This window comes from Labrus mixtus, chromosome 15 (assembly GCF_963584025.1).
Source record: "Labrus mixtus chromosome 15, fLabMix1.1, whole genome shotgun sequence".
NCBI lineage: Eukaryota > Metazoa > Chordata > Actinopteri > Labriformes > Labridae > Labrus > Labrus mixtus.
Window position 1 is genome coordinate 2,589,024 of NC_083626.1, and position 17,807 is coordinate 2,606,830.

At 38.1% G+C, this 17,807-nt stretch overlaps 1 protein-coding gene across 1 annotated transcript in view; it reads left to right on the forward strand.

Annotated features, from left to right (window-relative positions):
- The window catches only part of cacna1db (calcium channel, voltage-dependent, L type, alpha 1D subunit, b), a 76,990-nt gene that overhangs the window by 42,467 nt on the left and 16,716 nt on the right, over positions 1 to 17,807 (forward strand). Inside the window, exons 10-32 of the mRNA XM_061057488.1 lie at positions 2,320 to 2,394; positions 4,828 to 4,915; positions 5,084 to 5,110; positions 5,529 to 5,689; positions 5,800 to 6,025; positions 6,174 to 6,381; positions 7,195 to 7,315; positions 7,504 to 7,618; positions 7,755 to 7,815; positions 7,959 to 8,019; positions 9,578 to 9,719; positions 9,827 to 9,956; positions 10,298 to 10,357; positions 10,945 to 11,051; positions 11,223 to 11,310; positions 11,851 to 11,958; positions 12,095 to 12,147; positions 12,265 to 12,411; positions 12,739 to 12,940; positions 13,344 to 13,502; positions 13,828 to 13,938; positions 14,317 to 14,394; positions 17,241 to 17,282. Coding sequence (XP_060913471.1) covers positions 2,320 to 2,394; positions 4,828 to 4,915; positions 5,084 to 5,110; positions 5,529 to 5,689; positions 5,800 to 6,025; positions 6,174 to 6,381; positions 7,195 to 7,315; positions 7,504 to 7,618; positions 7,755 to 7,815; positions 7,959 to 8,019; positions 9,578 to 9,719; positions 9,827 to 9,956; positions 10,298 to 10,357; positions 10,945 to 11,051; positions 11,223 to 11,310; positions 11,851 to 11,958; positions 12,095 to 12,147; positions 12,265 to 12,411; positions 12,739 to 12,940; positions 13,344 to 13,502; positions 13,828 to 13,938; positions 14,317 to 14,394; positions 17,241 to 17,282 — 2,570 coding nt within the window. The remainder of the gene's footprint in view (positions 1 to 2,319; positions 2,395 to 4,827; positions 4,916 to 5,083; positions 5,111 to 5,528; positions 5,690 to 5,799; positions 6,026 to 6,173; positions 6,382 to 7,194; positions 7,316 to 7,503; positions 7,619 to 7,754; positions 7,816 to 7,958; positions 8,020 to 9,577; positions 9,720 to 9,826; positions 9,957 to 10,297; positions 10,358 to 10,944; positions 11,052 to 11,222; positions 11,311 to 11,850; positions 11,959 to 12,094; positions 12,148 to 12,264; positions 12,412 to 12,738; positions 12,941 to 13,343; positions 13,503 to 13,827; positions 13,939 to 14,316; positions 14,395 to 17,240; positions 17,283 to 17,807) is intronic.

Here is a 17,807-nt window from a genome sequence, read left to right on the forward strand (position 1 = left end):
GGAAAGTAATGCACTTATTATGCAATGAACTGACTGGCAATGTGTAGGATCAAAACATTGCAAGTTAGATAAAAATAATACATTTTTAAGTTCTTTAAATTGTGACTTTAAACATACTTTTTTTGTCATTAAAACAATAACCTAATGTGTCCTTTATATTTTGTTATAAAGTAGATATGATTGGTGAAAGGGTAAATAATTGATATTTATTTGTGTGAGTTTGTGTGCATGTCACACTTCAGGCCACAGTCAGTGCCCCAGTTTGGCCACCCCAGTCAAAAAGGTCTGGACATGCCCCTGGTCAACTGTGGCATTGCTTGAACAGAAGTCAACATCAATACTTCATTAAGAAAAAAAAATGATTAACAGTAAATGCTTGAAAACCCTTTTACAACAGTGCATTTGCTGTAGAAATTTACTTACAGGGTCTATTTAGTTACTCGTTTTTGCTTTTGTTTATAGCCACTTCTACAGTGCCTTGAAACGATTCAGTGTGAGCTCAGTGTATTAACCTCTGTGTTTTATATTCTCTAAGCTGTGCCATGCTCTAACCACATCTGTTGTTGTTGTCAACTAAACTCCTGAACTGAAACACTAACCCTCTCTCCTTTAGTCCTCCAGTGTCTGTGTGCCTTGTTAATAGATGTCTGTAGAATGCTGCTTATATAAAGTTGTTTTGCCCCCTGTCTCTAACTTCTTTCTTCTTATGAGTTACACAAGTCTTGTTAATTTCTTACAACTCCTAACATTGTTTGTATAGTTAACCCCCCCCCAACAATAAAGAAGAATACATTTAAGCGTGACCAAAACTGGACTGAATGCTCACTTTTTCACAACTATGTCCAATAATATGGAGTGAGCAGGACAACTTAGATTGCATGCTCTCTGCAGAACAGTGTGATGACATGAATTTAAATTACCTCAAACATCATGGGCATTTCCTCACTGCACTCACTTTTACTTAATAGCTGCCATACATGTCGATGCTGGGATTTCTGTTATATCTGCCATGGATAATATTATCTTCGACTATGACACCTAAGTTCTATGAATCTTGTTGAAAATATAAGTAAATTGTGCTGTTATTTTTTTTATCTTCATGTCAGTGATTCTGCAGCTTGTAATAATTGTTGTTTTAATAACTAGTTCCTATTCTGTATAGTCTCAAGGACTTCTCTTTAATTGTATGTGGCCATCTCTTATGCTAAGAGTGAACAAAACAGATGAATTTTACTTTAGTAGGACAACCTCTAGTCTATGTTTGGATTCTGCGGTCACTCTGGTATGCTAAAAGAAGTTCGTTTTTTCCAGTAACACTGTACAATACTGTTCAGCTGACTGCTGATAATCATGTATTAATGCTTAATTTATGCCCAGATAATCATGAGTAAATGTATGACTCATGAAGAACCAAGCCATGCATTTAACAGCAACTATATGATTAACATCCTGTAGTGAGTCATACATGAGTGACTTACTCGTTTGGTAAATGGTGAATGGACTTGAGCTTGTAGAGCGCTTTTCTAGTCTTCTGACTACTCAAAGTGTGTTTACATTGCAGGTCACAGTCACACCTACACACCCATTCATACACTGATGGCTGAGACTGCTGTGCAAAGTGTCCACCAGTGTTAGCTAATCCCATTCATACACATTTATACATGTATACATTAATCCAAAGCCTTGGATTTCAATGAGGATTCCCATGATGAGTTTAGGATTGTACCCCACCAAGTCCCAACATGATTGTATATTTGAAAAAACAAATTGATGATAATTTCAAACGAATACTGATTATGATTTCACCTTTAAGACAATGGCCATAGCAACAATAATAAAATAAATACAGCCAGCTATACACAGTTAAACTGAGTTAGAAGCCTGAATACCAGCCATGACTTTAGGAATAATTATAAAATACAACTTGGGCACACGCTATACAGAGGGTGATTATTTTTTTCATAACGCACACTCCAGATAAAGACTGAGTGAATGAAGTAGCTGTTTGCATTCACACAGGCAGCTCTTCCTTAAAATATCAGGAGTTTTGTGCATGTATGAAAGCACAATGAATGGCTTAGTTCTTCATGACTCATTAACTCTTGATATCTGGGCATCAATTAAGCATTCATAAATGAAAATAAACAGTATTGTAAAGTGTCCTGGTTTTTCTCTCCTTACATGCTAACTGTGTACTGTGTCAGAGTCGTTTGTATTGCAGTTGTCTCTTGTCGTATATTCCCTCTCTTATTGCTGTCTATTGACTCAATGCTTCCTCTACTGTCTGGCTTTGTGAACTGCATGTTGGTAAACACCAAGGGGTCACGCTGGCTGACCTCACTGAGAAGAAGAAAGGAAAGTTTGGCTGGTTCACGCAGTCCACAGAAACACAGGGTAAATGTGTTTGTGTGTGTATGACTTGCTGGGCAGTTTTTTTCTTGTTGCCCAGTCCATTGGAACAGTTCACCTCCGCTTTGCATGTGCTTTTCATTTTCGTCTTTTCGCGTCCTTTGTTTCATTCATACATGTATGATTCCTCATCATAAGTACCTAGCAAATATGATCCATTATCTCAGTGGAATAACATTGTTTACTAGGGGTAAGAAAGACCAAATGGCTGGTGAAATGAGTGAAAACTCTTGCACTTTAGATCAGATGAGGACTTGGTCGGGTGGGGTTGGGGGGGTCAAATGTCCATTATATATAGAGAGAGATGTGATCTCTGTAAAATGAGCAGCAACGTCTTTTCATCACGCTTCAAAGTGTAAGGAAAATGTGGCTTTCCTTTTGTTGGGTGATGAGCACTCACACAACAGAGGTTGATGGAAATCTATAAAATTATTTGATTTTTAGAAAAGCAAATACACAGAAGCTCATGCTCCGTTGTTCCCAACACATTTTGTTAACTACATTTGAAAGCGATCAAGGCACTCTGCAGTAGCTGTACAAACATGGACACGGTTTCAAAACCCTCTTCTTGATATTATCAGCACATTTTACATTTACATATTCTTAAATAATCATGGAAGGTCCATAATATGTTTGAATTAAAGACCAGGTAATGAAACTGTGTTTTTCTGCCAGAAAAAATAGTTTAGCGTGTGTTTTTTCTAGTGACAAATACTCTCCTAAAAACTATACCATCCTGAAACACCATTTGTAGTATAGAAATTCAACATTTTCAGTTAATCTCATTAATATATTTAATCTGGGTCAGAGTTAACCAGAGTTATTTGAGTATTTGTGTACAGATCCCACATCAGATCATGCTCATATTGAATGCCTTTCATTTTTCACTCAAAAACGTGACATTGAATGCATGTACAGTATATTTTGAATATACTGTATAATGTAACCTTGTGACCATAAAACAAATGTATTTTGTTCCATACAGACATGCAGACCTGGACCAATTAGTTTGGGAAAATATTTGTTGTAATTGATGCTATCAGTATCAAACACTCACTACAACAAACCTTTTAATCTGAGTATTAGCATTTGTATTTTGAGTGTGTGTCCAATTCAAAAACAGATATTAAAAATGACAAGATTGATTCATAATGTCCAGTTTGACTCAGGTCTGGCAGCATGTCCTTACTGTGACTTGATTCATGCAAACCCCTGAAACTCATCATCTTACAGTGTTTATAAAAGAGGACAGTTGGTTTCACAAAGGACCAAATCCAAGAGTCAATCCCAAATGGAATTTAGTCTGTCTTTTTATTTGAGAGAAAAGACATTCTGTAATTAAAGGTGCACTATGTAGTTTTGGTAGAGAAATGTACAAGTTGGAGAAGTGTACAGATTCTGCTGTATATGTTCTTAACTACTGTATATATACAAACTGTCCCCAGAGGAAAATGTGGTCCCTGTAACACTGTTTGAAGGTAAAATGCTACACGAGAAGTTATGAAGGGGGGTCCGCAACAGTGAAACCGTAACTCTCCTGGTAGCTTTTTAGCTCCAAACAGTGTTCAGGGATTTTTTTTAAAAAAGTAAAGTTTGCGTGTTCTGTTCAGAAAATATTGCATAGAATTGTTTCCCTTCTCAATCTTTCATATTTCACTACCAAAACTCCATAGTGCACCTTTAAGGAAAAACCTTGAATCAGTAAATTGTGTCAGACTTTTAGATGGAGTCATACCAACATTTTCTTTTTACACATGCATTTTTTGTACTTGTTCTCAGGTGGATATGCTTAGCCTTTAAACTAAAAACAAAAACGTTTTATGACACACACCTTTAAGAAGAAAATGGGGACTCATAGTTAAGAATCAACAACTACAATCTTGGGCCTCATTCCCCAACCATTTAGAGAAAGACATTTCTTCTTAAAAACCCACTTACACAGTTTTCAAGAAGATTCTGACATTCACCAAAGTTTTATAACTGGAAACACTTAAGAGCACTCTAATGCAAGTTTGAGTGATGATATATGACAGGGAAAAATCATATGTTATTGTGTTTTCCTTAAATGTGCACATTTTTATTTTTCACTGACCTACAGTACTGCATATGCATATCGGGCCTCATTCACCAATATCCTCCTCAGTTTTTTCTTCAATTTTTTTTAAGAAGATCCTTATGAAAAGTATCAAGTAAATCATGTTCAATGGTTTTTTTTTCCTGTATATCAAAGCAATTGGCTTCAAACATATTGAATCAACCTGGAACCAAGCCGAGCCAAAAATGCATCGTAGTTCATAGAAAAGTCCAATGTTGTGTTAAATTTCTGAGAGCCAAATGTCCTTGAACCTCTTTGTTGACTTGGCACCTTATCATCTCCTTTATCATAACTTTCTTTTGTTTGTGTTTGTTAAACCACAGCAAGCATACCCACTAGTGAAACAGAGTCAGCGAACACCGAAAATCACAATGGAGGGGAGGAAAAATCTCCCTGTTGTGGACCCCTGTGGTGAGTATAACTTTATTCATACATTAGCAAATGACCAGAGGTATACTTTTATTATTGATAGACTGAAGGCTAGTGGATGGACACAATGGCATGTCAAAAATTATAACTCAAACACAAAGTGCACCTGTCGTTGCCCTATAAAGTTGACTCATCTTTTATTCTCCCCAGTCAAAAAATTATTAAGTCAAAATGCAGGTTAGTACCTTGGTAGCTCTATCCTGGTACTGTATGACACCGCATGGTTAGATGCCTTTTTCATTCGTTTTTTTCAACTCACCTTGCATGCCTCAATGTTACCTCATATTTGAACTTTGCACCCTGATCCCGCCTTGTTAACTCAACTTAATCAAAACCCAGTTACTTTTTGTCCAGTGTTCTTGAAGTTTATTGTATTTCATTGTATTTCACTTCACTACATTTTTAACTGCTTAAAACCAAATACATTTAACCTTCAAATTCAGAAAATGAATTCCAAATTGAGGAGAAAGTTATTTGATTTTTTCATTAAGGAATAAAAATTACTACAAATTTTTACACTTAAACTAAACACTTTGGAATGTTGGTGCGTGTATCCTTACCTTTGTTTCTGAAGTGGAAATTTTTTGTTGGTCAGTCGTCAGGGGCGACGTTGGAACCGCTTCTGCCGCAGGAAATGTCGTACAGCAGTAAAATCGGTGACATTTTATTGGCTGGTCATACTTTTGGTGTTCCTCAACACTCTCACCATCGCTTCCGAGCACTACAACCAGCCAGACTGGCTGACTGAAGTACAGGGTATCTATTTCTTTCTATTCTGTTCTGGTAACAAAAACTTATATTTAGTTAATATTTACGTAACTTTGTAACCGTATAATCATTCCTGATTTAAGTCTTTTCGCTTTCAGATGCAGCCAACAAAGTTCTCTTGGCGATGTTCACTTTGGAGATGCTCGTGAAGATGTATAGTTTGGGGCTGCAGGCCTACTTTGTGTCCTTGTTTAACCGCTTTGACTGTTTTGTGGTGTGTGGAGGCATCCTTGAGACAATCCTAGTTGAGCTGGCGATCATGTCTCCGCTGGGTATCTCTGTTTTCCGCTGCGTACGTCTCCTTAGGATCTTCAAGGTTACACGGTGAGCATCAAACGGGCAACTGTTTGGATCGCATTAGTGTTTGATGTTTCCCTTTCAATGGTTCATTGGGGGATTAACATTCCAATACTGGTTAGGGGAATTTTGTGTTTTCTGAGTGTTCATTTTTTGCATTTTATTTCTTTTCAAGTCATTGGGCGTCTCTTAGTAATCTGGTGGCCTCTCTGCTCAACTCCATGAAGTCCATTGCCTCCCTCTTGCTGCTGCTCTTCCTCTTCATCATTATTTTCTCCTTGCTTGGAATGCAACTCTTTGGAGGAAAGTTCAACTTTGATGAGACTGTGACCAAAAGGAGCACATTTGATAACTTCCCTCAGGCCCTGCTCACAGTTTTCCAGGTGACTGTTTGGTGTTATTTCACTTCATTCAAAAACAATTTGCAATATTTGTACCATTGGATAACAGTATAAAAAAACAAGAGAAAATACAAAACTAATTTGAGTGAGAAAGAAGGCTTGAAGATATCGATAACAATGAGTGTTGTTCAGAAAAAAAACGACCACAGCTATCTGCCTTGTCTTGAGGTCTATTTTACAGAGGATTTTGCAATAATTAAAACCCCCAATTTGATGGAGGTTCCCAAACCTTTCAGCCCACGACCCCCAAAATAAGGGTCCCAGAGACTGGGAACCCCCACTGTCTCTGTAGATGGTTAAGGCATATAGCGTAGCACACTGCCACACACACTAATATGCTTATCCAAACACTGGAAACACATGTATGTATATGTATCTATGGTTCTATGAATCATGGCAGACCACCAGAGGCCATACCAACAAAATCATGTGTGACCCTTAGCCCTCTTCAAAAGAAGTACTACTAACCTGTTGCATCCAAATGTCTTGTTCTAAACTTCGAGGTTCGAGATTATCCTGGTAGCTACTAGGGCTGTCAGCATTAAAGAGATTCCCGTTGAAACATGAATCTGTATTGACATTGGGTATTGACATATGTAGTAGAAATGTGAAATACATTTTGAAGTTGGTGCCTTCTTGGCCGAGAAAAGGCAGAAAGTGTCTTTTTGGCTCATGTGGATGAAAGACACCAAATCCCAGAATGCACAGCACCGCAGGCCAATCCCAAACATGCAAGGTCATGTTTAAAGCTTCCACGTCCTATTGTGGCCGTTTTTTATTTTTTTTTCTCTCCAGATTTTGACAGGAGAAGACTGGAATACTGTAATGTATGACGGAATCATGGCGTACGGTGGTCCAGCCTCCTCTGGAATGATTGTCTGCATTTATTTCATCATCCTCTTCATCTGTGGAAACTGTATCCTACCAGCCACAAACAAACACAAATACTCACAGTCTTTTCTTCAGAGAAGAAACATCCATGTTTTCATGCTTCAATGTGTGACTCTGTCCAATATTTAGCCAGTTGATGATGTTTCTTATTTTTTTAAATACATTTGGGTTTTCATGTTGGTCAGTATTTTTTTTCTTAATTCATGTGAACAGACATCTTGTTAAATGTCTTCTTGGCCATCGCTGTTGACAATCTGGCAGACGCAGAGAGCCTCAACTCAGCACAGAGGGAGGAGAAGGAGGCCAAGAAGAGAAAGAATAGTGCCAAGTACAGCTTAAAACACCTTAATATGGCACAATTTGATATGTGTTAAACTGTTTTTCAGCCATTTTTTTGCAAGCTCTTTCTCTTGGCAGTAAATTGTCCTTCTAGTCACTCCCTGTCCCATACATGTCTTTAACAGGGATGTAGACACGGAGAAGAAGAGGGTGGAAATATTAGAAAGTATGGAAGGAGACACTAAGGTAAACAAAGAATAGATTTAATCACAAGTCATGTCAATTAAATAATTAATAGAATACTCATATACTTAATCAAGACCAATTGTCCTAAAATGCATTATTTGTACAGATAGCTTAAGAATGCCTAACGTGGTTACTGTGTTTAGTTGTCTGCAGAGATTGCAGTAGAGGAAGACAAAGAGCTGTATCCTGCTGTTGACTTTCCAGGTAAGAGGGACTTGTTTTAAGGGAGAACTCAAATCTGGGTAACAAATAATACACAACTGCATCCAACATTTTTGTTTTGAGATTGATTTGTCTTAAGAATGTGAGAAACCACAAATAAAGCTCTCAAGATTGTTTCACCAACTAGAACTAACTTGAGGTGGGATTGTTGACATATCCAGCTTTACCTTTAGGTAAGATTATTGACTGTATCAAATGATGGATGCATCTTTTACCACCTCCTGTTGTACAAAATATCGAGCCAATGGGCGCAATGGGCACTGATGACATCATTGGGGCCAGTGTTGCACAGTGGAGACTCAAATTGTCCCATTCTTTCTGCTGAACAAAACCACACTTAACTTCCTGATAATGGGTTAAAAGTTTTGTGTGCGCTATGATAGAATTCCATCAATTTAATGATTGTGATGATATTTTCTGGTCAGTGTTACTCTGACGGAGAAAAATATTAAAGAATGGGAGTTGATTTAAATTGACTGAAATTCACTGTTTTACTGTCAGCAGGGTCATTTAAGTGAATCATGTTAAACAAATGAGGTTATTCCAGTGCTATGGCATGCATCTTGATGTGCTTATCGGAACTTTGATTTGTCTGCTGCATGATGTCAGGCTAAAACATCCAACATAGTACGCTTTAATTTTGGTAGTGCCTACTGTGTCAGCATGCACTGCAACCGTCATGTCTGAACCTGTCACGTTTGTACTGTAGGTTTCATTTTACCACGTTATTTTATCCTACAAAAGTTTGTGAGATGACTCCCCCAGACCCCCCTACCTGCATTTTTTCTCACTTCTTTACAGTTTGCAGAAACACAGTCTAATAATTGGTATTGTAGGATTTCTACAGACGACTGACTGATGTGTTAAGGCAGACACTCACAATTAAGGCCTCTTGTGTTAGTATTTGTTGGTTTGTGTGTTTGCTTTCTATTGCTGATCCTCCTCTAGTCTGCTAATCCAATGCAAACAGCACCCCACAAGCTACATTTGTAGTTTCATATAAAATAACTCATTAAAAAAAAACACATCAATAATTTTTTTAATCGCCATTAATCTCTGTTAATTGCTCTTAATCACATTTTTAATCACGTTTGATATTCCATTATTTTGAATTTCAAAAAAGTTTTGTATGCTTTTATTTTGTATTAATGTACTGTCTTAAATGTAGGGTACTTTACTTCATGTTCAGATTCATATCTGCCTTTCTTTTTAAAAGAAATAAGGAACTTGTGGTAGACCAAAGATGTTAACGGGAACGGGGTACAGTTTATGACCTACACTGCAGCCAGTCAGTAGAGGGAGCTCCGAATGTTTGGCTTTCTTTTTCATGGAGCTGTGTTGTCCATCTTTTTACAGTCAATGGGGAAGATGCAGGAATGATCAGGAAGATCATATACAAGAAGGAAACTCCAACAATAACTTAGATTTAGAATAGACATTTTTTTCAGTTGCAATGAAACTAGTTTATGAAACAACTAACACAACTGATGAATTGTTCTTTAATTAAAAAAGATACAAAAAGTACAATTCTGTCTCCTAGTGTTTGAAAATGACAAGGATGGCAGTCTTCAAGAAGTCCCGCCAGGACCTCGCCCTCAGAGGCTTTCCGATCTCACCATCAAAGAGAAGATCATCCCCATCCCGAAAGGCAGCGCCTTTTTTATCTTCAGCAGCACTAATCCGTGAGTCTCAGGCACGTTGTTTAGTGGGACTGGGGTTTGGTGGTATTTACAATGTACTAACTCTCCCTTCTGTATCCATCTTTTCTTCTTTGCTTTTTTTCCTGTAGGTTTCGTGTATTCTGCCACAAGGTGATCAACCATCAGATCTTTACTAACCTCATCCTGATCTTCATCATGCTAAGCTCCGTCTCTCTGGCTGCTGAAGACCCCATACGTAACTTCTCTGCTCGCAATATCGTATGTAAACTACCACCTCTGTAGTCTTACAATGTCTTACCAAAGCACCTCTAACTAATTATGGAAGAGGGATTTTTTTCTGTCTCACCGCAGTTGACAGTCAGCTTTTATCCTAGATTACATTTTTACAGGTTGTATTAGAAAAAGTACAGATGTAAATGAGAAATAACGGTGGCCGAATTCTGACCATGTTGGCATAAACATGTTTCTCGTACACTTTCTCATATACCTTAGTTATTTTTCACATAAGCCTGACTCTAACTGTATCTTTATGCTGAAACTTACTCTTCTGTTATCCTGGTAGTACTTGCTGACTTTAACTTATGCTTTGCCTTTTGCAGGTACTTGGATATTTTGACTATGCTTTCACAGCAATCTTTACAGTTGAGATCCTGTTGAAGGTAAATGACTCTTGTGTTGTATTGTGTTCTGCTGAGAAGCTAGTACTTTAACATTGCATGTTTCCTTAATGTTTGATGATATAGAAAGGTCATTTTATGTCTTTTTTCAGTAGATATCTTACAGATTGCTCCTTTAGATTTAAAATTTAAAGATATTTTTTTCTAATCTGACCTAAGATCATGCTTTAAGTTACTCTGCCTGAACATCTCATCTTTTGTTATTTTTGGTTAATATAATTCTAAAGAAGAATACTCAAAGAAAACCAAATATTTCCTCAAGGGTAGATTGAGTGCTCTGTTTTATTTATTCAAGTTTTTCTAGTGCATGCCCTGCTTAAATCTGCACAGAGAATGAGTGCAATGCAGATCATTAACATGCAAATTGAAATTAATGTAAATAATGGTAATATGAGAAGAATATATGAAATCAGCCAAAAATTGTTGGTACATAAATAATATTTTTTTATTGATACAGGTTTTTGGAACTTGATAATTAACCCGAACAATAGCAGTATACTTTACAATCGGGTTTCAGCCTGACAGGGTTTTGTTTCATTAGTCCTGAATGTTTTTTCTCCTCTGTCAAGATGACGGCGTTTGGAGCATTCCTCCATAAAGGAGCATTCTGCAGAAACTACTTCAACCTTTTAGATCTGCTGGTCGTTGGTGTGTCTCTGGTCTCCTTTGGAATTCAGTAAGTATTATTCAAATGTTCTTAATGTCTAATTCTAAATTCATGATCCAGCAACTGTATTATTTAAACACCACGTCTGCTACTAGCGAGGATAATGGAATGACTGTTGGTCAGTAGTGCTCTTTATTATTATCAGCTGAATCCACTGGTGTTTTTTGTTGTCTTTAAAAGGTCTTCTGCTATCTCAGTGGTGAAGATTCTCCGTGTTTTAAGAGTCCTGCGTCCACTCAGAGCCATTAACAGAGCCAAGGGACTGAAGGTAGGAACATCAACAACAGTGCTGTTTGTTTGTATGTTGTTTTCTTAGATATGTCCTCATGTTGTAATTGAGCTTTCAACTTCAACTTTGTCTTTATTGCCCCAGAGGGTAAATTTGGTTTGCATCCAGGTGAAAACAATGAACATATAGAAACACAGGCACATAGACTCAGACAACAAACACTGTGAACAACATTAAATACATCATTACTAGAGTTCATCAGGTAACGACAGGAAACTGAGAATGCATAAAAATGTCCATGAAACCAGCATTTAAAGAAAATAAAACTCATCTGGGTCAACATTGAAGTTCAGTCGTTTGATGACCTGAGTTCTAAAATAATTTTTCAACCTACTGGACTTTGCTTTTTGGTAATCTGTATCTCCTGCCTGAGGGCAGAAGCTGAAACTCATGAAAGGATGTCAAGGACATTGTAAGATGTGTTGAGCCTTAGCTGCAGCTTACTGAAGGTGAGAGCTTTTGCTTAAGGTGCAGTACTGTCTATTTCTACTTACAGTATATACTGTGTTTCCTTTGCAGCATGTGGTCCAGTGTGTGTTCGTGGCAATCAGGACCATTGGCAACATCATGATTGTGACCACGCTGCTGCAGTTTATGTTTGCTTGTATCGGAGTGCAGCTCTTCAAGGTACGATGGAAAAATAGACAGCTGGAAAGAGAGATGGGGGACTTGGGATAAGAAACCAAATCCACAGAATATTCAACTGTAAATTATCAAATAAGAAAGGTTGTAATTCTTACTTATCTTTTTTTCTTCAACTAAGGGGAAATTTTATCGCTGCACAGATGACGCAAAGTCTAGTCCAGATGAGTGCAAGTAAGTATCCTTTGCATGAATCTTTGGTTTGCAGCATTGGACGTTAGACCTCATCTGCCTGGTCTAATGTCTTGTCTTGCTTATTTAAGGTTAATATTTGTATCTCTTTAATCACAGAGGTACCTACATTCTCTATAACAATGGGGAAACAGCCATTCCCATGGTAAAGGAGAGGATCTGGTACAACAGTGACTTCAACTTTGACAACGTCCTCATGGCCATGATGGCTCTTTTTACTGTCTCCACCTTTGAAGGATGGCCCACGTAAGTACTGCTTGGCCTCAAGGGAAGTTTGATATTTGTTCAACTGTGTCTGTTTCTGAAAAAAGATATTTGTACCTAAATTAGCTCTTAACTCTGTTTGACTTCCAGCCACCAAATCTGTCATTTAAGGTAGTCAGGGGTCTGGAAAAAAAGTGACGAATTTAGTTTGACATTCCTGTAAGCAACAAAACTATCCCATAAAATGAGTGCATGTAATGGACGAGGATACAGTTTACATTGTTATTGAAGTCTAGGGATGTCACTGTTGGAGTTATAATTGGTGGGATGTTTTATTGTTCATTGACTCTTTTCTTTATGTCCCTACAGTCTACTGTACAAGGCTATCGACTCTCACAGAGAGAACCTCGGTCCCATCTACAACTACCGAATCGAGATCTCTATCTTCTTCATCATCTACATCATCATCATCGCCTTCTTCATGATGAACATCTTTGTTGGTTTTGTTATTGTCACCTTTCAGGAGCAAGGGGAGAAGGAGTACAAAAACTGTGAGCTTGACAAGAACCAGGTAAGAGGTGCTTTTGCAAACATTTTAATAACTAGGAAAAATATCAGTTTGGACAAAAATGTTTCAGGGATAGTTTTTTGTTAAGTGGTGTTGTTATTGTGGGGGTACTGGTGTCATACCTGTTTTGTGAATCTGGCCAGAGTACACACACAAATCATATTCACACAACTGCCAACGTCACGCTCAGGGTTTGAATCTCAAATGTTGCCATTTTCACACAGACATCACTAGACTGCTCAAGCCTTCCATCTCAGACTGAAATCAGAGAATCATGGCGACCATCATAACATGGTCTATGGAAGCTCAGCTATGTACTGATGTGGATGATGCCACATGATATAATGACATCTAACACCTGATTGTGATTCTGTTTGTGTGTCTGTGTCTTCTTCCTCATCCTCAGCGTCAGTGTGTAGAATATGCTCTCAAAGCTCGCCCCGTGCGGCGCTACATCCCCAAAAACCCCTACCAGTACAAGTTCTGGTATGTGGTCAACTCTGCAGGCTTTGAGTACGTCATGTTTGTCCTAATCATTCTCAACACCCTGTGTCTGGCTATACAGGTAAGTCAATCAATTAAATTTACAATAATGTGCCAGTAAATCTATCATCATCACACTCACTATTATGAATGCATAAGTCTGGGAATGGAGATTACATTATGTGTTCTATACGTCTACTTTTGAGAATAATCAGAGATTGACAACAGTCAAAATAAAACCCTCTTTTATTTATATTTATTCTCACTAAAAGACAAAATATCCACTTTTTCCATCATGTGTAAGAGTTCTTTGCAGCCAGAAGAGGATTGTTATTGATACAGTGAAATACAGTATGTTTCAATGGCAAACATATCTTATGCATTAGTCTCATATTGTCTCTTTCCAGCATTATGGTCAGTCTTATCTGTTTAACTACGCCATGGACATCCTCAACATGGTCTTCACGGGGGTCTTCACTGTGGAAATGTTCCTTAAACTCATCGCCTTTAAACCCAGAGTAAGTATCCTCTCCCCCAACAACCCTCCCTATTCTCCCTTCATCTTCTAAATATTTACATATTAATCTAAAACTGCAATTCCTTTAATAAATTGTCTTGTTTGGAGTTTTTCTTCCTTTAGATCCCCCTTCATATTTTATCCCTGAAAAGATGTATGATGTTAAATGAAAGCATTTCCATTTCCCTTGAAGTCTCACCCTCAAATACAGTCTTCCTGTCCCTCTTACCTCCCCTCTTTGCTCCCTGTGACTCCTCTTTGTTTCCTCTCTCTCCACCCTCCATTAACCACCTCCCTACCTCTTATTCTGTCCTGCATCCCCACCTCGTCTACTGCCTTTCACTCTCCTTGTGCTGGCTGTGCATGCTGCCATGTTCAGGGCTATGTCGGGGACGCCTGGAACGTCTTCGATGCTCTGGTGGTGATTGGCAGTGTAGTCGACATCATACTTAGCCAGGTAGAGAGATGTACGCGTGGGAAACTCTGCATTCCCTCTTCCTACTCTTCCGCTGCACCTGCACCTTTTTCCCTTCCTTGACCACTTTCCTCACTCGTCCTCCCTGTTTTGATTTTGTGTTTAGTATTTCATGTTTGCTTGAGATCATTTCTGCTTTTTCAGCAAGTCTGTTTAACCTGTTGTGGACTAAATAAGCACCATGTACCGTTTACATCCTGATGGGCTGGAATGGCCATTTTAATCTGCCTACCACTTCATCAGTGAAAGTAAAAACTGACTTCAAAAATGAAAGAGTATTGACATGAGGTTAATCAATAATCATACCTGTTTGTAGTTAGAGTCAAAACTCTCAGACTTTCTGATATCATCCTCTTTCGATCTTCACAGTTCTCTTCTCTCTCTTTTTGTTGACCTTTTGTTCTTTCTTTTCTTGCACTGTTGTCCCTTTTTTATTTCTCGTGTATCTTTGTGTTGCTTGTGCTTGCAGAACTATTTTGCTGATGCATGGAACACGTTTGATGCCTTAATTGTTGTGGGTAGCGTGGTTGACATTGCCATCACTGAGATCAATGTAAGTAGTCATCTATCACACATATTATGTGGCTCTCCCATGTAAGAGGGCCTTGTTCTACAGTAGTTTAAAAAGTTATGTTTAAGATCCTAATGTTCTATTTCATGTTTGATTAATGTTCTTCCCAAACTCACCAACTGGCCTACAGTAAAGTGATAGCTTCACAATATGTTCTGTAGCAGATACTTCACTTTTGCAGTTCAAGTTAAGCTTTTAAATGTATAAATCTGACCATGATGCTCCTCTCCCTGTACAAAAATGTCCAAATAGTCATTGGGGGAAAATGCTTTTGATTGCAGCTCAGTCATCATAATACAATCTTGCATTAATCATGCACCTAGTAGAAATGTACAGCTACAACTTTTGAGCAAAAAAAATGAAAAGGATGAGAAACTGGTGGATTTGTTAAAAATTGCAAGGACGTGTCCTCCCCTTTTTCCATGTTGAAGGGAAGAAGGAAAACAAAAGTTGACAGAAATTGCTGCAGCCTAATGATGCAGTTCATATCCCATGAAGACAACAAGGGATGTCTCCAGTGAGTACCCTGAGTACTTGGGATCTCGAGAGCTGATTTCCCCGCCCCTCACTGGGGATTTCGAGAGCTGCAGCTATTTATGTCCACCTTTTTTCCCTCTCCACTCCATCGTGGTACGAAGGGGAAGACATGTTAAAGAGCCATTCTTGTTCTCTCCACAACCCCATTTTCTCCTCCTTTTTTCACAAGCCAGGAAAAACCACATATTCCTAGGCATCCTTACTAGTTAGAAGCTTCCTGTTTGCTGTTTGCTGTTGTTTATTGTCACCGGTCATTAAACAGCACAATTTGAATAGGACAAGACTTAAGACCTGTGACAATAATAAACATGCTTGATTTTATTGTTAGGCCAGGACGAGAAAGAGACTGCCTCAAAACAGAACAGATCAAGTTTTATGACCCCCTTACACCGGACGACTGAGATTAACTGAGCAAAACTCTCTCATGGTCAGGTGTAAGGCCAGCATTAGAGTATCAAAACATGCTTCCCATTATCTTACAGTGCTAATGCAGTGAGCAGTGGTGTGTTTTAATGTGATTATGTACCTGGAGCATTATTTGCTGGAACAAAGCTTTGTTCAGGTTGAGCTTTAAACCATTGCCTTGAGATTGACTCAATGTCATCATGGAAGTAGCACTGCATGCCTCAGTTTGAGTGCCAGATGGGTGGAATGACAAGAATAGCTGGGTGTCATCAGCATTGCGGTGGTAGAGAAAGTCATGCACAGAGAAAAGCCTGTTGACATGCTGAATGGTCCAGACATCAGGAACGATGTGTGAAGGCATCACAGAGACTGAGACACAAAATCTTTTTTAGTTTGGAGAGGAGGGTTTTGATGGCTCATTGTGTGAGCACTGCTTTGAAACAGGTTCATGAGTGTTTAGGGGATTGTTCTGTTAGAGGGAAGCAGTTAAACACAGCACGGTCTGCAATCTAGGAAAAAAAAAGGAATAGAAGCCACAGACACTGTCAACATTTAATGATTTGTGGCATTATTAGAAAAAAAGAAAAACTACCATATAGGTACATACATATATTTGATACGTATACATGAACATGTATTATTAAGTAATAACTACATGGGTAACTAACATCTTGTCTATGTATGCATCATTTATGTACTTATTAACTCATTTACTTGATTATTTTGTACAGGTGAGGGTTAACAAAACAAAATAAAGTGTTGAGATAACTTGAAAAAACAGGAAATGTGTCTTTGTGCTAAAATTGTTGACTGACAAAATAATAAAGTAAAAAAAAAAAATGATACAAATGTTAGGCAGGGCATGATTTCAATCAGGCCTGCTATCAAAAGTTTGTGTATTTTGGAAGCAATGGGAGAAACTTCATGATTAGATATGTTATCACCTCATGTACAATGTAAAATATATTTGGGTAAAATGAGAGTATAAATATTAAAATAAGAAACACTAAAACCTGACCTTTTCTTTAAGAAAGTGTTCTTTTCTCTTCGTTGTCGTTACATAAGTGTAAACTTTCATAAAGAGCTAAATTGATTTCCTCATTGAATGCTTGCATCTTCTGTCTGGTGTTGCTGCTAAGGCTGTAAAGCTCTGGCATGACTGACTACGCGCTTCACCATGATGGTGTCATTGTTTCATGTATACATAGATTTATGTTTGTAACAACATGTCGAAGTTAAAGTTCAGCAGTGTGATGTTTGGGAATGGCATGCAGCTTGACATCACTCAAATTAATCTTAGGCTTTTGGTTTCAAGTTGGCAGCCCTTCCTGTTGTCAAGGTGAAAGTGGAGCCTGTGGTAAGATGAAGCCCCTCCTTATTTAATTTAAGTCCCCCTGCCTATCTGTGATCATCCAAAAGTCCTGCCATCGAGTTGTTTTTGTCAGCACTGTGTTACTCACATATTGCAATGCTTCTCGTCTCACTTATCTGGTGACATTTTAAAGTCTGTGGTTGAAGTCTCATTGTCTTTGTCTCGCTTTGACTACACCTGGTGTGTTGCATTTTGGCTCTGGTTTCATTGTTCATCCGTCTTGACATTTAAAGCTCCATCTTGATGTTCATATACGTTGTTAAAAGTCTGATTACCGTCTGTTTGTCTTTTGCCCGTAGATTCTTCCTATTGCCTTCTTTGAATCAGTGATTTAGAAATACATGTCATGTTTGTACATAGTAACTCAGCATGCCTATTGATTGTTGCCATGCAAAGTTGCAGAGAAAAACTACAAATGGGGAGATTTCATTGTAGTGTTCATTTACTGTAACTTCACTTTTTAAATCACATAGCTAATACATGTTGAATGAAAGAATGCATGTTTGTCTG